The 20,973-nt window shown below is 38.1% G+C and overlaps 1 protein-coding gene across 3 annotated transcripts in view; it reads left to right on the forward strand.

Moving 5' to 3' along the window:
* Nucleotides 1-20,973, forward strand: part of Pik3c2g (phosphatidylinositol-4-phosphate 3-kinase catalytic subunit type 2 gamma) — a 333,974-nt gene that overhangs the window by 13,786 nt on the left and 299,215 nt on the right. For all 3 annotated transcript variants that reach the window (XR_003843304.1, XM_029535677.1, XM_021191148.2), the window contains exon 2: nt 19,153-19,906. Coding sequence is in view for 2 of the 3 variants with exons in the window: in XM_029535677.1 (XP_029391537.1) it covers nt 19,229-19,906 (678 nt within the window). In the remaining variant the exon portion in view is untranslated. The remainder of the gene's footprint in view (nt 1-19,152; nt 19,907-20,973) is intronic.

A 20,973-nucleotide genomic window follows, 5' to 3' on the forward strand; every position in this document is an offset into this window, starting at 1 on the left:
GGGAGGGGGAGGGGGAGGGAAGGAAGACAGAGAGATCTTTATGCAGTGCTGTAGAACAATGCTCACTCGTTCACTGATTCTAAGTCCCCAGACCTTGATTTCACAACCCACCATCATAACTGATCCTGGTTTTCATGAGGCAGCCTTCCCTAATAAGCAAAAATTAATATAATTCTCAGGATGCTTAGAAAAGATGACAAGTCATTTCCTATCTATAAAGTTTTTGCCTATTTCCAACTAAATTATTGTTTTTATTCCAAATTTATGACCCGATGAAACAACACGCAGATAGTCATGATGAAAAGAATTTTAATTCATTTCTTATAAATATTTTCAGACTATCAGTTCTTAGCAATAATTCTTTTATAAATAATATATGCATTTAAGTCATTTTCATGATTTCTTTTTCTGCTGAATATTTAGTTTTCTGTCTTCTACTTTTAAGATTTATCTTTAGTTCCAGATTCAGGGTAGAATGTTGTGTATCTCTGAACTTAGCTAAACACAACTTTTTTCTCTTGGAAAATTTTTCTTAATTAATTAATTTATTATTTTTTATACTCCATATTTTATTCTCCCTCCCCCTCATCCACCCTCTGATTGTTTCACATCCTACACCTCCTCCCAAAACCCTATCTCTATGTGGATGTTTCTACCCACCCCACCTGACCCCTAAACTCCCTGGGGCCTTCAGTCTCTTGAGGGTTAGGTGTATCATCTCTGAATGAACACAGACCCAGCCGTCCTCTACTGTGTGTGTGTTGGGGGCCTCAGATCAGCTGGTGTATGCTGCCTGTTTGGTTCTCTTGGAAATTTTATTCCTAAATTTTTCAGTCTACTTTGATTTCCCCCTTTGTGAATTATGTAGGAATCGTTTTAACATTTAAGAACATATGAGTCTTTTTTTTTTTTTTTAACCACACCAGATTTAGCAGGAATAACCCTTTTCCTGGCTTTGGGTTATATTAATACTAGTCAAATGTCAGATTCTATAGGCAATACTTGTCCTTGGAAACAAAGTATAATAACTAAGTGTTATTCACTTTTCCATATATGGCCAGTATATCAAACTAATGAACTAGATTTGTCAAATTTTCTGTGTAGCTAATGATACTATGCCCGATTTATCTATAGATCTAAGAAAATGGATTTATTGGTGCAACAAATGGTTGTCATGTATGTTTTGAGAATCTTAGTTTTAGGCTCACACCTAAAGTGCCAACATATCAAATAGTGTTCCCTTCTAAATTCTACATGTTTTTGCTGTATCCCTGTTTCCTCTATTTTAAATATAACTGTTGAAACTCACTGATATGGCTTTTGCTACTAATAACCTAGGATATCTTCCTATGTTTTTAATTTTAAGAAATTTTTATGCTTTTCTTTCTGGTATATCCATACTTAATTTTCCACTTTGGTAAAAAGCAAATACAACTTCACGATCTGTAGATTGTGTTTGTTATATGCATTTGCTTTATAATCATCTAGTTGAAACACATGTATTTTTATTTCCTTATTATTGTTAATTTATATAAATATATAAAGTATATAATATATAAATTAACTGTATATTATATTGTTATGTATTGTGTAATCATGAATATTTTAATTATACTACATATAATTATATGAGTATCACTAATTAATATACTATATGTTAGTGTATATCTATTAATATATGTTAGTAATACATATTTTACTTCAGTTAACTTAAACTACAACAAGGTACTAGACAAACACACCCTTACTCACGTTAGGTAATTCTCCCAGTTTGATTGTCTTACGTCTTCTCACAGAGCTGTCGGGAAGTGATATTGCCATCTCACATCTTAACATGCAGGAAGTGACATTCCTATCTAAAACCTTTACATGAATGTGTTCTGCAGAAGCCTAAAACTATGACTTAGAACAATTCTTCCTGAACAATAAAAGGAATTCTGAAGATCGGATACCCCAGACCTAAGTCACCTGGATATTGCCTGTGATCTAATTTCCAAATCTAGTTACCTTGACAACTGTCTTCCTTAGAGTCTACACAATGACATTCTCATCTTATAGGAGTGAAATAACGCTGTAAGCATTGGTTTAGTTCTCTTGTTGCTATGTGTACAAGGAGGGCTTCAGTGTGTTCCTGTGTGTCCGTATGCACCTAGGGAGTTGCTCTAGAAGATTCTCTAAAGAATTTAATAGCAAACATTCCTTGATTTACACTTTGACAGCTTGGTCTGTGGTTAAAACCGTTCCTTAATTACACACCAACCATTTGCCACTTTCCCAAAGACTTTCAACTTCCTCTGAAGGTACACACAGACTTAACAGATGTTATCAGGAGTATTTTAATAAATTTTATATTGGTTTTATACAAGAGCATGGGAAAAGCTTATCTGTGAGTAGCCACCCAAATACTATTTCACTTTGTACTATGCTCATTTAGTGGAAATCTCTCAACTGATCACACACACACACACACACACACACACACACACACACACANCACACCACACACACACACACACACACACACACACACACACACACACACACAACTCTCCTTTTCTAGATCATATATAGCTTGCTAAATCATTCCCTTAACACCTTTACCATTTGGGGGAAATTTAGGCACCATACAAGCAGAAAACCTTTGGCTATGACATTCAATCTTGCGAGGACTTTCCTGAGGAGACAAGAAGGAATATCTATGCTCTCCAGATAGAACACCAATGGCGAATCTGCTCTGAATAAGGTTTTTGCATTAACTAACTAACTAATTAATTAATTAATTTACATCCAGATCATGGCTTCTCCTTTATCCTCTTCTCCCAGTCCTTCTCTCTCAATTCACCTCTCTCTCTCTTTCCCTCCCATTCTCCTCAGAAAAAAGGTGGTGGCCCATGGATATCAACTCACCTTGACCTTTCAAATTGCAGTAGAACAAGGTGAATCTTCTACTGAGTCTAGACAAGGAAGCCCAGTTAGGGAAAAAAAGATCCAAAGACAGGCAACAGAGTCAGAGAGAGCCTCTGCTCCTGCAATTAGGGAGTCCCATAAAGAGACTCTCTCCAAACTGTAAATCTGGTACATATCTGTAAAGGGCCTAGGTTCAGCCCCTGCATGCTCTCTGGTTGGTGACTCTGTGAGCTCCTGTGGGCCCAGGAGAGTTGATTCTGTAGATTTTCTTATGGTATGCCTGACCCCTCTGGCTTCTTCCTCTCCCTCTTCTACAGGACTCTTCAAGCTCCATTTAATGTTTGGTTGTGGGTCTCTAATTTGCTTCAATCAGTTTCTGTGTAAAGACTCTCTGGTGACAGTTATGCTAGGCTCCTGTCTGCAAGTATAGCAGACTATCATTAATAGTGTCAATGGTGGGCTATCTCTCTCAAATGACGTGGGTCTCAAGCTGGCTGAGTCATTAGTTGGCCATAACCAAAATTTCTATTCTAAATTTATCCCTGCATATCTCATAGGCAGGAAGGATTTGGGGCCTAAGGTTTTGTGCCTGGTTTGGTGTCCCCATCCTCATCCCTCCATTGGAAACCTTGCCTGACTACGGAAGGTAGATGTTTCAGGTTCCATATCTCCAATTGCTAGGAGTCTTAGTGAACATCACCCTCAGAGATTCCTGGTACTTTTCTTTATCCTAGATTTCTAGCTCATCCCAAAGATCCCCCATCCTATTCTTCCAGTTCTCTCTCCCAGATCTCTCTCCCTATGTCCTCCCCAAGCTTAAACTCTCTTGTTGTCCTCCCACCCCCACACACTCCCACTTTCCTCCCTCCATCCACCCCAGCTGTCCATATTATTTCTTCTTAGTGAGATGTAAGCATCTTCCCTTGAGTCCTCCTTGTTCCTTAGCTTCTTTGGGTCTGTGGATTGTAGCATGGTTATCTTGTACTTTATGGCTAATATCCATTTATAAGTGAGTACATATCATGTTTGTTTTTCTGGATCAGTGTTATCTCACTGGGCATGACTTTTTTTCTAGCTCCATCCATTTGCCTGCAAGTTTCTTGATGCCATTTTTTAAAAATAGCTGAGTAATATTCCATGTATTGTGTAAATGTGCCATATTTTCTATATCCATTCTCCAGTTAAGGTGCATCTAGGTTAGTTCCAGTTTCTTGCTATTATGAATAAAGCTGCTATGAACATAGTTGAGTAAGTGCCCTTGTGGTATGGAGGAACATCTTTGGGGTGTATGCCCAGGAGTGCTATAGCTGACTCTTGAGGTAGAACTATTCCCAGTCTGAGAAACTACCAAATTGATTTCCAGAGTGGTTGTACCAGTTTGCACTCCCACCAGCAATAGAGGAGTGTTCTCTGTGCTCCACATGCTCAGTGGCATGAGCTGTAGCTTCAGAGTTTGATCTTAGCCATTCTGACAGGTATAAAATATAATCTCAGAGTGGTTTTGATTTGCATTTCCCTGATGACTAAGGATTTGCTTCCTAGCCATTAGACATTTCTCTGTAAAGAATTCCCTATTTTAGAATGGACCCAATTTTTAATTGAGTTATTATGTTTGTTGATGTCAAACGTCTTGATTTCTTTATATATTTTAGATATCAGCCTCTGTGAGAACTAGGGTTGGTAAAGATCTTTTCCCATTCTGTAGGCTGCTCTTTTGTCCTATTGACAGTGTCCTTTTCCTTACAGAAGCTTTGCAGTTTCATGAGGTCCCTTTTATTAATTGTTGATCTGAGTGCCTGAGGTATTGGTGCTCTGTTCAGGAAGTTTTCTCCTATGCTAGTATGTTGAAAGCTATTCCCTATTTTCTCACCTATCAGATTTAATGTATCCTTTTTTATGTTGAGGTGTTTGATCCACTTGGACTTGGGTTTTATGCAGGGTATAGATGTAGATCTTTTTGCATTCTTCTACATGCAGACATCCAGTTACACCAGCAACATTTGTTGAAGATAGTTTCTGTTTTCCAATGTATAGTCTTGGCTTCTTTGTAAAGAATCAGGTGTCCATAGTTGCATGAGTTTACTTCTGGGTCTTTGACTCCATTCCATTGATCACCCTGTCTTTTTATGCCAATACTGTGAGGTTTTGTTTTACCATTGTTCTGTAGAACAGCTTGAACTCGGGGATAATGATATCTCCAGAAGTTCTTTCATTTTACAGGAGTATTTTAACTATCCTAGGATTTTTGCTTTACCATGTGAAGTTGAGTATTATTCTTTCAAGGTCTGTAAAGAATTGTTTTGTAATTTTGACGGGAAGTGTGCTGAATCTCTATATTGCTTTTGGTAAGATGGACATTTTTACTATATTAATCTTATAGGTCCATCAGCATGGAATATGTTTCCATCTTCTGATATCTTCTTCAGTTTCTTTCTTCAAAGACTTCACGTTCTTGTTATACATGTCTTTCACTTATTTGTTTAGAGTTACAAGATATTTTTTATTATTTATGGCTATTATGAAGAGCATTGTTTCTCTAATTTCTTTCTCAGCCCCATACACTTTTGTGTAAGAGAGGAATACTGACTTCTTTTAGTTAATTTTGGGTCCAACAGCTTTGCTGGAGGTGTGTATCAGTTGTAGGAATTCTCTGGTCAAATTTTTGAGTCACTTATTTATACTATCAAATCATTCCTGCAAATAGCGATACTTTGAAATCTTCTTTGTTAGTTTTCATCCCCTTGATGTTCTTTAGTTGTCTTATTGCTTTAGTTAAAACTTCAGGTACCATATTGACTAGATTTGGAGTAGAGAACCTTGTTTTGTCCTTGATTTTAGTAGAACTTCTGTAAGTTTCTTTCCATTTAATTTGATGTTGGCTGTTGGCTTGCTGTATATTGCTTTGATTGTTTAGGCATGTGCCTTGAACCCCTGATCTCTCTATGACTTTTAAGGTGAAGGGGTGTTGTATTTTGTCAAAGACTTTTTCAGCATCTAATGAGATAATCATGTGACCTTTTTCAATTTGTATATATGGTGGTTTATGTAGATGGACTTTGTATATTGAATCATCCCTATATCCCTGGGATGTAGGCTACTTGATCATGGCAGATGATGTTTTTGATGTGTCCTAGATTCAGTTTGTGGGGTTTTTGTTTGTTTGTTTGTTTTTGCTGATATTGTTGTTTTTGCCCCAGTGTTTATAAGAGAAATTGGACTGAAATTCTCTTTCTTTGTTGAGTCTTTGCATGGTTTAGTTATTAGGGTGACTATGGCATCACAGAATGGGATCAGCAATGTTTCTTCTGTTCCTATTTTGTAAAATAGTTTAACAAGTATTGGTATTAGCTCTTCTTTAAAAGTGGTAGATTTCTGCACTAAAACCATCTGGCCCTGGCTCTTTTTTGGTTGGAAATTTTTAATGTCTGCTTCTATTTCCTTAGGGACTTTAGGGTTTTTAAAATAATTTGCCTAATAATGATTTAACTTTGGTAAGTGGTATCTATGAGGAAAAATATTCATTGCAATTAGAATTTCCAGTTTTGTGGTGTAGATTTTTAATGTTAGACCTAAAGATTCTTTGGATTTTCTCAGTATCTTTATGCCCCCTTCCACTTTGTTAATTTGTATATTCTCTCTCTGCCTTTTCGTTAGTTTGGCAAAGAGTTTGTCTATATTGTCAATTTTCTCTTGGTTTCACTGACTCTTTGTATTGTTCTCTTTGTGTTTAATTTGTTGATTTTAGACCCGTGTTTGAATATGTCCTACCATCTACTTCTCTTGGTATGTTTGCTTATGTTTTTTTCCAAGAGACTTCAGGTGTGCTGTTAAATTGCTAGTATGGGCTCTCTCCAACTTCTTTATGAAGGCACTTAGTGTTATCAAATTTCCTTTTAGCACTGCTTTTATTGTGCCCCCTAAGTTTGGGTATGTTGTGGTTTCTTTTTCATTGAATTCTAGAAAACCTTCCCCATCCCTTGAACACTGTTGGTTGAAAGTCTTTTTTCTTCCAATATTTGAATGGCTACTACAGCTTGTTTATGCTTGGAAAATCAATTTCCAGCTCTTTACTCTGTAGCAGTGTCTGCCTTTGTTGCTGAGGTATAATCTTGTTTGCAGCAAAGTGATGGATCCTGTTTATCCATCCATTCTGTTAGCTTGTGTCTTTTTATTGGGGAATTGAGACCATTGATATTGAGAGATATTAATGACCAATGGTTGTTAATTCCTATTATTTTGATGTTGACAGTGCTAGTGTGTGCATGCACACACGTGTTAGTGTGTGTGTGGTGGGAAGGGTATCTGTGCTTCCACTCTTTTGGTTTTGCTATTGTGGAATTATTTATTTTCTTGGGTGTAATTAGTTAGCCTCCTTGAGTTGAGATTTTCTTTCTAGGGCTGGATTTGTGGATAGATATTGTCTAAATTTAGCTATGTCATGGAATATGTTGTTTTCTCCATTCATGATAATTTAAGAGTTTTGTTGAGTATAGTAGTCTGGGCTGGCATCTGTGACCTCTGTTGCCAGAGACCATCTGCCCAGGCCCTTCTGGCTTTCAGAGTCTCTGCTGAGAAGTCAGATGGAATTCTGATAGGTCTGCCTTTATATGTTACCCGGCCTTTTTCCCTTTCAGCTTTTAATTTTCTTTCTTTGTTCTGTATGTTTAGTGTTTTGGTTATTATGTGACAGGAGGACTTTCTTTTCTGGTCCAATCTATTTGGTGTTCTGCAAGCTTCTTGTATATTTACATCTCTTTCTTTGGATTGGGATATAAAGTTGGGAACAGCCCAACTCTCACTAGAAGAGAGAAGAAAGGGGAGCTACTTGAAGGACCAGCACAGAGAGAAGAAGAAGAAAAGAAGGAGGCAGATTTAACGGGAGAGTTTTATAGAGAACGGTTGCAGAGAAAACAAGCTAGACACAGGTAAAGAGAGAAAGAGCCAGAGAATGAGGAGTTAGAAGATTAGAACAGATTGTTAAGAGTTTGAGGCCAAGAGGAACAAAATGTCAGAAGCCAGGAAAGAGGCAAGAATGTATCAGTTAGCATGGAGAGGAGTTTTGAGCCAGAAAAGCTGTGTTGACCAGCCAGCCAGAGTTCAAAAAGAACTAAAAAGGGTGAGCTCATTCAGCAGTAGGTCTCAGTGGCTAAAACATTCAAGGCCTAGATTAGAGTGTATGGAGGCTAGACACTTCCCGGACTAGGCCTAGGTTAGCAGACAGGAAATTTTAGCCTAGGAGACAACAATTACATCAGACACAAAAAAGTTACATTGACCTAGGTAGGCAGTGGTGATGCGCAGCTTTGATCCCAGCACTCAGGAGGCAGAGGCAGGTGGATCTCTATTAGTTCAAGGCCAACCTGGTCTATAGAGTGAGTTCCAGGACAGCCAGGGCTATACAGAGAAACCCTATCTGTCTCATGAAACAAAACAAACAAAAACCATGCTTACCTGCAGAACTGTGAAATTTTTTCCTAATGACAAGGCAGTAAAGCTGAGTGACTGACTCCTCCCCTCCCCCCCCGTTTCTTTCTGCACTAAAGTGATCCAATGATTTTTCTCTTTGTTAAGTGTGTATGTACCACTATTTGTGTGTGGATATGATAGCCATGTTTAGAGTTATCTTTTTATCTGCACTGTTATCCATCTCTAGGGTTTTTTTTAAATTTAATTGGAACTTCTTGGTTAAAAGATTGATCTCTCTCTTAAAATTATAACATTACAGTTTATTCATGTCCATCTCCTGCTCCTTCTCTGCTGCTGCACTAATACTTTAATGTTTTATGATTAAAACCCATATCCATTCTTCATAAATTATTAATTTAATTAATATTTAAGTCCAAGATTATATTTTGAATTTTGACTGTTATCTCATTATGTTCCATTTTACAATTTCCTTTAAACTTAAATTTTCATTTTAATGATATTTTGTAGTTTATGTTATACCTTGTTTCATAAAATTCATTGTTTCTTAATTTTCAAAGAATATATAGCTAAAGTTTTGCACTATTTACTCAAGCAAGTATTTTTAGATCTAATATTTTCCTTTTGTCTCTGTGTGCATGCATGTGTGTGTGTTGGTGTAACTGTACAAGTCTAGCTTTGCATGTGTTTCTGCATGTTTACACATGTGCAAACATGCACCCCTGTGTGTATGTGTGTGTTTGTGTGTGTGTGTGTGTGTGTGTGTGTGTGTGTGTGTGATTATGTTTTGAGACATAGTCTCACATGCAGGTTTGACTGTCTTAGAACACACTGTGTAAAGCAGACTGGCTTCAAAATTACAGTGTCTACTTTCTCCTCTTCCCAAATATTAGGATTACATACTGCGCCACGAAGCCTGTCAGACAGTAAATTACTAACAATCACTTTACTTCTGTTTTAAGAGAAATTTTGTCTCACAGCTTGCATATTCCAAAGGGCTCTGAGCCCCTGGTGAGTACATTGGATACCAGTGGCATGAGACACATGGAGCAAAACTCACTTTACTTCTTAAAGAATATATACATGTCTGTGATGACATTTTCTCTAATTACTCATGCATTGTGAATGGCCATCTTCTTCATACTATATTACTTGTAGCTCATTCTGTTTCTTTTTGTTATTTTATCTGCCTAGCTTTTGTTAGACCAGCCCTCCAATATTTCAAGCATGAAAAACTAAAAATGAAAATATCCTTCAATTATTTTCTTGTCACTACCCATAACAATTTCTTTCTGAGTTCTGGGCATCCCTTTTATTGATTTCTTTTGTCCATCTAATTGGTTTGAGCAGATAAGCTTACTCTATGTAACTAAAAACAATACTGGTTTTTCTTGCCAGGACTGATCCTGTTCTGCATTCTCCATTTCTGTACTAAAAATTTATCTCCCTCCCCAGAAGGTGAAAACTAAAGAATGGACAATTATTGACACTGTGTATTTTGCATTAATGCAAATTTTAGTCATGGAAAGCATACAAGAAGGGGTTGCCGGCTGCCACTGAAGGAGGCTGCAGTCTACATAATAAGAGGTGCAAAAAACTCACCAGAACTTACCCTTCCCAGCCACAGTGAGCAAGCTGGAGGCCTGCCAGCATTTCAGGCCTGGAATTCCTTCAGATAATCAAATAAGTTGCAGCCAGTATAGTGTGCACGTGTGTGTGTGTGTGTGTGTGTGTGTGTGTGTGTGTGTGTGCACACGTGCACGCGCGCATGTGTAGGGGGTAGTATATGTTTCTTCCATTTCTCTCTGATCTATTCTGACTTAACATATGGTATAAAGTGGATTGACAAAATGCTTGCCAGCCTTTGCAGCCACTGACGCTAAACTATAAATGGAGTCTGGCTTCTTCATTAGGATATTTTTGATGAAATGAATCATATTAATAGGCATATGACATTCTAAAGAAATCATGTCACATCTAAAGATTATGACAGGGAGCTAGACTTTGCAGGTTGTTTTATGATTTTGTTAAGCTGTCCACTTGTGTTCTTCCTTCAAATTTTGTTCTAATTCATTGGGAAGACATGCTGTATTCTACAAAGAAATTCTGTGTAGTATAAATCATTTTTATTAGTAAAATAAAATTCTTTCTAAAAATGGTAAAGTGGCCAATATATTCACATTATTACCAATTTTTGCTATAGTCACCCTCTGAGATTTCTCTAAGAACTTTCATGCTGGCACTAAATCTGTCATTATGTCTTTGTATTTCAAATGAATTATTGATTGCATAAGCATATTAGCATTTTGAATACTTAACTGACCTAGAATATCTGGTGAAGAGGCAGGCACATGTCTAGCCGCTAGGACAGCGATCAAAGCTGTACATTTTGACACTCTCCTTCCCCTCCCGTGTGTTTGTGGACTCGGCACAAAGATGTTCTGTGCCCTTAAGTTGTGCACAGCCACACAGCACTTCCCACCTGTACTGCTCCATGAGGTTAATTTATGAGATAAAGCTATTTATCAGTTTGATTCCAGACCCATATTAAAGCTCCTCAAAGAAAAAAAATAACACTGAATTATTTTTCCTCCACTTCCATCCTCAGGCAAATATTTACAGTGAGAACTTTTTATAAAGATGGAAATTTTTCTACAATACATTAATATTTAACAATGATGCTACAGCCAGACACAAACAAACATGAATACAGTACCCACACTTGTGTATGTGCAGATATGGGTGCACACACATGCATGTCTATGTGCACATACACACACAAATGCAAACACATACACACATGTATACATGCATACACACACGTAATTACTCTTTGTATTTTAAGGATCATATGTAAACTCATGGAACTAGGTAGGAAAGGCAAAGCATTCTCTAATTTACAATTAGAGAATATGGTAGATCAACATAAAATGACAGGAACTTTTGTCACACACTGACAAGTTATATCATCAAGAATGACTGCCCCTAATGAAAAGCACTTATACTATCTCCTTATCAATAATGAATCTGAGTCATAGGAAGTTGATTTAGAGCAAGGGATTTGCCAGTGAGTGAAAGTGAAGATGAGTTTCCTGACTCCATCCCTTTCATTTCTGTCAACTCCCTGTTACCTTGGAGCAGACACTAAGCAAGTGCTGCTTCTGTGCACGTTGTACACAGATGCCAGAGAAACATTGGATCTGGCACAAGGGCTATTGCTATTTCCCAGTAAAATATTTATGGACTTCATTTGGGGCTCATTTAAATAGAGTTATCAAAGGGTACAAATAGGGGCTAAGCAAGGTGATGCTGTGATGTAGCTTGTAATCTCTAGGGATGCTGAGGCAAGAGAATCAACAAGTTCAGGGTTAACATGGGCCACACTGTGTTCAAGACTATACTTGACCACATAGAGAGACTTTGTCTCTTAGAACTCAAAATAATAAAAATAAAAATGAATCAAACATCAACAAAAAGGAATGGGCCAGGAACCTTGGGCCAGGATTCTGTGGCACGCCTACAGAATGGTTTGTAGTTTTACTGGCATTCTACTTGGCTCAAAATGCCAGGGGACAATCTGTCATCAGAAATTTACAATGAAAAGATTTACTCCTTTTAAAGAGAGATCATGTTTTTAAAGAAATGCTTTTGAACTCATCAGATTTTGATGAGGGACATATCAATTCTGTATATCACCAAAAGAACATTTTAAAAATATGTACATGCAATTTTCAATGTAATTTAAAGAACTGCCCTGAACTGATTGACCAGTGCTTCCTGTCCCACATCTGAAAGCATGGGGTCGTTAAAGTCATGTCTCTGTTGAGATCTAATCTACACAAGATCCCTTGCTTCCTTCATTTCCTTCTCATGCCCCTCCCTCTTCTAAGGGGGGGACTGAGGTTTTCTTGGGCACCCCTTCATTTAAAAGAAAACCAAGACCTGTATCCAAAGCAAGGGAGACAAGCCCACATCCCTGCAGCCCATTGTTACAGTCCAGCGCTACAGTGTAACAATCCTCTCTCCAGAGTCTTGTGACACACTGATGCACTGCCTGTAGCTCTGCATATGTGCTGACATCTCATCTTTTCTTCCAAGTCCACCTCGGACTTTTGCTTCCAGTTGCCTGGGGGTCAACATCTTTATTTCACATTCCAACTTTGCTCTGGTGTGGTAGCTCATACTTATAGTTTCAGAGCTTAAAAAGCTGAGGCAATAGGATTGTCATGAGTTCAAGGCCAGCCTGGGATATGGATTTTAGAAGAGTAAGAGAAAGAGAAAAGAGATATAAAAACATGTGAGGTCTTAAAATATTAGGGTTTGCAATGACAGTTAACTAATTATGTATATTTATCACTATCAATCCATAGATTTAAACATATCAGGCATATGTAACTCATTTTCTATTGTTACAATTGTTCCTCAAAATTAGAAAGAACCCATTTCAGTTAAAGGGAACCCTTTAACCCTTCACTACATTCTTCACTCACAACCATTATGGTATATTCCAGCTTACTTCTTGCAACATTTACCCTGATATCAGCTTATCTCCCAAGCAATATGGATTTTGCTCTTTTTGAAAATAATATTTTAATTGCATTTATTTGTTGATCATGTGTATGTGTATACATGTGAATGCATGCATGCACACCACAGCAAGTGTGTGGAAGTCAGAGGACAACTTGTGCAAGTCTGTTCTCTCTTTCTACTCTGTAAGTCACAGGGATTGATAACAGGCCCTCAGCCTTGGCAGCAACTGCTGAACCATCTCATGGCCCCCAACCCTGCCTTCTAGATATTAACAATTCTCATTGCTACTGATATATGGCCTATTTGTAGTGCTTTTTATATCCAATTTAAGGAAAAACGATGACTATGGATGGGTAGGCAGAGAAATAAAGCATAGGTACTTCTTCAACTGCATAAATTCATCGTGATAAGTTCAGGTCTAATTTTTCACTTCAGAGACTATTAACTGTCATGGGTATGAGGGATTCTAAGACCATTTGGCAGTTTTATCTGATATTACATAAAAATAATAAACTGAAGATAACAACAACAAATAGGATCACTCACAATTATTAAAGGCTTCAAAATGGTAAAGTCTTTATTTCCCCCCCTAAATGAATCTTAATGGTACTAACAGCGTCAGAGTGGGTAGCCGTTTTGAACCATAGTTAAAATATCTAAGCATCTGAGTTGTCTAAAAACACATGGATGTATTTAGTGCTCATGGCTGTGATTTGCATATGTGTTTTGTGTCTGACATCTATTAAAATGTATTTTCTACTGTGAGTTATTTGTTGTATGGGTAATGGGTATAAAGTTAATATGACTGTGGTGGTGAAAGTGGAGCCTTTAAAAAGTGAAGATTAACTGTTATTATCTTGATCCCTGGTGGATTTGTGTGAAGGGACACACATACATGTGCATACTTGCACACACACACACACACACACACACACACACACACACACCTTTTCTTATCCTCTTTTGCTCTAGGACTTCTCCCTGAGGGAAGACCATCACCAGACACAGGCCTTATATCTCACATTTGCCAAAACATGAGACAATACAAACCCTCTATTTTTGTAGCTTCAAAATCTATACTACTGTGATTGCTAACAGAAGATGAGCTTGCATCTTCCTAGCTGTACTTACATTGATGTATCAGTCATTTTGATTGCCCGAAAGTTATTCCCCAGGAGTTTATAAATAACATGTCTTCCCTAGCTGTGACAAGGTGGGAAGCTTTAATTATCCTTTTAGGTTCTAGGTCAATTTTCCTCTCTTAAATATATCATATATCAGATCTCCATTTTCTTACACATTGTATTGCTGTCAACATCTGAAGACACTAACTCTCCTAGGATGTTTTAAACTGTGTAGGTGTTTTGTACTCAGTAGCTCAGCACCTGAGGCAGCTTGCTGTTGACATGTTGATCGTTCCTTCATTTGCTTCAGCTTTCTCCTTCTGAGCTTTGCACCTCCTCTGTCTCATCAGCTCCTGTGTGTCCTCCGCCACAGTTTTCCTTGTGGCTTTGCAAAATCAATACCCTCTGATTGGAAAACAACTGTTCGCACTATGTCTCCGTCCTGTCTAGAATTCTATGTTCTTGAGGCTAGACAGGTGGAGCCTTCTTTGGCTAACCCTCTTGCTTACACAGTTTTCGTGTAAAAGAAATCTCTGGACATTAAGCAAGTTGTTGAAAATAAATTCTCAAGTTCCCTCATCTATTGCAAGCAGATTTGACAACACAAGTATGAGGGGAGGCGTATGCCTGCTTGTTCTTCATATGGAAACAGTTACCTCAACTGCTTCAAACTCTTCTTGTCCTGAGATTATCTCTAGGACAGGTTTGTCTGACAATAGGTAAAGTATTGCTGGTTCTTTCCAAAGCACTATTCGGTTATGTGTATGCAGTAAGCAGTTGCAACAGGCGCCTGTCTCTAGAGCTCTCAGGATGCAGATGTGCTCCCTGGCTCTCAGCCGGCCTAAAAAAGACATCCTGCTAGATCAGCTCCCAGAGCCTGTCCAGCAGAGCTGAAGCCTATCTTTATATCACCAGTTCAATGATAAGACATGCCCAAGAAATAGAATTAATTACTGTTCCAATACTACACACAAATAAGTGATTGAAGCCTATTTTCCATGGCATGGGCTAGATTCTCTCTGAAGTGTTAAACCTGATAAACAATACCACAACTAATATGTAAGCCTTAAATGTGCTCCTAAATTTTCCTGTTTTAGGACAAATAAGCTGTCCGGTATTATCTCTACCTCCCCTCCCATTTATCTACTGGTGACCACAAGTGTAACCCTAGCATACTAAGCTTCATTATAAATTTGAGCTGTGCATTCCTGGAAGGCAGTTCACATTATCTTTTTTTTTTTTTTTAAATACACTTTTGTATGTGTATTATTTGACCTAAAATCCTTGAAAACTGATACTGAATAAGTAAATGTAAAAGTTGGAAAGTATGTGTGTGAAGAGATGAATTGATTTCTTTGAGTCAAGACAGTATCTTTTAAAAATAGTAACAGCTGTAAATCAAAGAAGCTTTGGGGAGTATAAATGAAGGGAGGTCTCTGTAGGACCAGCCATGATCCAGGAAATGTGGGATTTGAGAAAATGATGAAGAAAACCTTTTCCCACTCCATTTGCCTGCACTTGAGTGAAAACACCAGGAAATCTTGCAAAACTTAACGTATTATTCAGTTTCTAATAGAAAATCTAAGCAAAAGATGAAATGAAGAACGCATATTGTATAAATATTAAGAATGTTGTAACTATATAATATATAACAAACATAGATAATATACCCCAGATTGCACTGAAGATGAGAGTCTAGACGGTTAAAGTCGGAATGTTTCTATTGCATCAGGTGACGCCTACACCAATTCAGTGCAGCAGATAAAAGCCTTCAGAATTCCAAATCAATTTTCCATCTCCAGGTCTTTCCAGAAACTGTGTTATCTGTGATGGGTACATTTTCTTGCATCCTTCTAAAATACAGACAGATTAGCTTAAGTGCCTTCGATGTGCCCTGTGCTAGTAAAATCCTTATCTGCTTTATCTTCTGCTTATTAGCATTCTAAAAATGTGGTGCAATTTTCTATGTTTACATTTCACATAAACCCCAAATCACTTTTATTTAATTCCACTATTTAATTTCTGTCCTGTCTTCTAAATTTTGCACAGTTAAGAAACAAATACACCTGGAGCTTTTTGGTCAAGGACTGACATTTTTAGAGAGGTCCATTTTATTCTGTGTTCTTTTGAGAAAATGTCATCTGTGTTCCGATTCTAGGGTTACTTAGCTGTGGTTGGCGCCCTCTTAGACATGGAGGATAGAGGCAGCAGCCAGGGGGTATTTTTTGAATACTGCTTTATTTGGTCCCTGATTTCTCACTGAGGCCAGGTAATTAATTAGCTCTCCATAAGTCTGACCTCTGGCAGTGTGAGGTGAACAGTGTTCTAAGGAGTAACCATGACCACAGTTCTCATCATAGGATACAAAGGAGCAGGTCGTCAGCTGAGGAAGGCCTGTGAGCCAGGTTGTTGAAGTCAAAAATACATCTGCTGTAAAATTCTGGCTTTTGTGACAGATAAATCAAAAAGTACTGAAACAAATCACAGCTGTAACCAGAACAAGGAATTTTTTAAAATGTCACTTCTAGAAAGGGAATATATATCTACATCAAAAATGTTAGAATAAATTTAAAATAATATTTTAACTTGATTTATATTTATATATTTATAAAATAAAAAACTACTTGACATTTTATTAATTTTTTTTTGTGTACGAGTGTTTTCTTGCATGCATGTCTGTGTACCATGTGCATTCAGTGTCTTTGAAGGCCAGGAAATGGTGCTAGACACTCCATTACTAGAATTATAGACAGTTGCGAGCTGCTAGGTTGGTTTCTAGAACTGAGCCTTGGTCCTCTAGAGGAGCAGCCAGTGCTCTGGACTTCTGAGCCATCTCTCCAGCCCCTACACCAAACTTTGTTTAATTTTCCCTTTAGTACCTCATTCCATATGCTTTTCAAAAATATCTCTTGAAAGTCGTTCTGAAGATGTCAATTAATCTATTATCTGAGTATGTAGAGCAATATAAAAATAATTCAGAGCTAGACCTGTTTAGATTAGAGAGTGAGATGACAGATGGACAGACGGACAGACAGACAGACACAGACAAACAGAAAGTGTGCCTAAGCCCTGATTAATGACTGTAGTGTGGAGGAATAATGCAGTCAGAAAGGGAGCATCCATCCAAACCCAGGGAAATGCCATCAGGAGTGAGGAGACCCATCCTGCCCATGATTCTGGAGCCCGAGTGATGCTCCACACAGAAGGCAACTGAGTGACATAATGTGAGCTGAGAAGGAGCCCAGAGCCAGGCCATGAAGGATCTTAACAATCGTGTAGAAAATCACTGAAAATCTGGTAACCATGGGAATGTGCTGTTAGTGTCTGAAGTAAAACGTTAAGTTGTGAAGGAAAATGAGGTCCAAAATGGGTTGCAAAGAATGCAGAGTTGGTTTGAGGGTAATATATTTCAGAGGAACACTGATGGCTTTAAATTAGGAGTGGACAGTGCTATACAGGAGACAGGGAACTAGACTCAAGATGTGTTCATGTGAGAAACCAGCCGGTGGATCTTAGGATATGGGAGAATAAAGGACAGAGAAAACTGGAAGATGAAACCTTGGTGTCTGGCTTAAGGGCTGGGTGGATGATGGCATTTAGTCCATAAAGAACAGTGGAATGGAAGTTGATTCTTCAGTAACTGAGATTTAACAAGCAGCTAAACTAACTCATTTTATAATGAAAATGTAACAAAATACCAAACTAGCACAAAAGAAAAGTCATTACTGTCATCTTAACTAAATATTGTTATGGAGTAGCTTAAAGAATTTAGCTGAAAAATTCCCAGTGTATTTTGAAGGGCCATTCTACACAGCCTGTTTAGGCATTCAGATAGACATGAATAACAGTTTGCCAAAAGCACACAAATTATCCTGACTTTTAATTCTACCAAGTATCATGAGTTGTTTTGAACCTTATATGAATGATGTCACAATAAAACCAGAATGAATGGAAACACTAAGTCGGTTCAGTGGTCCTCGGTGACGTCATGGAAAGCAGGTGATAATTTGAACCATAAAACAGGGCTACTGAGATGGATCCGTGTCTGAGCATTCTTGCTGGTCTTGCAAAGGCCCAAGTTCAGTCCTGAGCACCCACAAACAGGTGGTCCACACCTGCCTGTAACTTCAACTCCAGGGGATATGAATCACCCTTCTGATCTCCACAGGCATCCTCACACGTACCACACCCAGATAGCCACATACAAAACTACCTAAAGTCAATCTCTAGACCACGGAAGAAATGAACAGCCTACACGACAGACAAACTCAGGAGAAAATGAACTCCTGAAAGGACCAGGAAGGAAACACTGAATAGATAAAGGGGTGCTTGAGAAATAACAGACAGGAGAAATTCTGAGTGTGGCTACCAGTAAGGAGCAAAAGAGCAAGACACAGGAAGGAAGGAATGGAGAGTACGTACCACGCTTTGCAAAGGACCAAAGTCTTTTCACAATGGAGAGGATGCAATGGCATGAAACTCATCAAAGCGTTTAATGAAAGTAGTTCTAGAGAAGGGGATAAAAGAATTTGCAATTACTTATACTTAAGGAGTTTTGGAGGGAAAGTCTAACTACTGAAGGAGGGAAACAATTAAGACTGCACATGACTGGGTTAGTAACAAGTAGACTGTTGAGCTACTGCTAGGCATGAGCGTGCGAGAGCACACAGGTTGATCTCAGAAGAGCGGTCGGTTCACGGGCAGATGGGTTCTGTATAGATGAAAGGGACCCGAGGGTTGGAGGGATTGTTCAATGGTTAGGAGCATGGCTGCTCTTCTACAAGACTGTGGTTGAGTTCCTAGCACCCGTATGGTGGCTCACAGCCATCTGGAGCTCCAGTTCTGGGGGACCTTTTGTCCTTTTGTTATGACCTAAGCATCAGGCACACAAGGGTGCACATACACAAAATAAGAGAGATAAAAAGGAATTGAGGAAGATTTCTTTGTCTATCAAAAGAATACTATGAATACTATGAATACTGGATGGATTATCCAGTCAGTATTCTCCCTTAGATTCTCTGTGTTTTAGCCCTGATGGACTAAGTTAGTACTCACCAGCCAAGTGAACAATCCAAGCACATGCCTATTTACTTAACATGCTTTTTCTTGAGATTGCCTTTGTCATTAAAGACCAATTTTTGTTATATTTCTTTTGTTTTTTTTCTAGTAAAATTTAGAATTTCTTTTATAATATCAAGAAGATATTTGGAGCCAAATAAATCCTCTGTTACACAAAATCAAAAATGGCATACCGTTGGCAAACAGAGCCAAATCGCACTGAACCACAGGAAGGTGGATATGATACCCAAAAATTTCACCATACAAACCAGCACCTTTCTCCCGTGCCAGTCAGGTTGGGTTTTGATCAGCTAGTGGAAGAGATCAATAATAAAACTCCACTGTCTGAAAGCGAAAAAGAAGAAGACACGTGTTTTGTGCCAGATGCACCAAACTTGGGTTCAGAATGGCAATCCATATATGGAACACACCCAAGGCACTTCAGTGAATTCACTTCTCAGAGCCCTGACTCCTCCCAGCTTCAGTTTGGAAAACCATCAGCCATTGGTTTTAATCCTGCTGTACTACCAACCCATCAGCTCATTCAGGAGGGAGCCTCCTGGAGAAATCCCACTGGAAAATATCATGGCGTGGAATATCCCAGATTCGATACTGTACCTCCATCATCCACTGGCCTGGGCAAATGTAATCCACAAGGACAATCAGGAACCAAACATCGTAACTACTGTGTAGAACATGAAGGCACTATCCTCCATCATTATTCATCCTACTCAATGGACTCTACACCCAATAGAGAGAAAAGAAGAAGCAGAGATGTGGACCTTGTAGAACCTTCTCTGGAGTTCTCTAAAGATTCCTTTCTACCCAGGATATCGGAGAACGTGTCAGTGGAAAGCACAGAGGTATGTGCAGTGTACATGAACACAGAAACAATCACTCAGTAGAGGATGGCATTAACTGGTAATAAAGTTAAATGATCTCATGAAGGAAAGTCTTTTAGTATTAGAATATTTTATATTTTTACAAATTTCATGTTCTTTAACAACTATTGTAAAAGTATGTTGAACTATCATTTTTCAAGTATATAGGTCATCAAATCTATTAATATATAGTATAACTTGTTAATATATTATATAGTGTTGTATATTTATATGTGTGATATATTATAAACTAATACATTTTGATAGATGAAAGTATAAATAGAAGTTTAGCTCGTGGAATCTATCCCTGTTATGAAAACATACATATATTCCATTATAGCTATAATTTGAGTCACACTATGATGATTTAAAATCTTATTATCTTTAGCAGGAGGGGAAAGTACCCTTGTACATAGAGGCTTCTAAATTATTTGATTGGCAGGCATAATTCATAGGAGTCAGACAAAAAGTAAGAAATTAAGTAATTACAGCTCAACTGACTCTAATCCTTTGATTACTGTATGGTCGTGGGAGTATTCATAGAATTTCCTGTATCCCATTTGAAGATTTTTTTTTTTTATGCTTAGAGCATCTAGACACAAATTAAGCCAGAAGTAGATCACAATGAAAAAAAGTGGGTGGAGGCTAGAGAGATGGCATGCATGCAAACATGGGGTTTTTAGATCCCCAGCAACCACACACACACACACAAAAAGGTACGTATTGTGGCATGAGTTAACAATCACAATACTCACAATACTGGAGAGACAGAGCCAAGTAGATCTTTGGATTTCTAATCATTCAACCTGGTCAAATACATGAGTTCCAGGTTTAATAAATGACTGTCAATAAAGGAAGTAAAGAACCGATTGAATAAAACAGAATAAAACACCTGACTTCAGTCTCTGGCCTGCACACACACACACACACACACACACACACACACACACACACACACACACTTACTCACTCACAAACACAAGAAAAAGGGAGACGATTGAGAGGGAGGGGTAGAAGGAGAGGGAGAGAGACAGAGACAGAGAGACAGA

This window comes from Mus pahari, chromosome 2 (assembly GCF_900095145.1).
Source record: "Mus pahari chromosome 2, PAHARI_EIJ_v1.1, whole genome shotgun sequence".
NCBI lineage: Eukaryota > Metazoa > Chordata > Mammalia > Rodentia > Muridae > Mus > Mus pahari.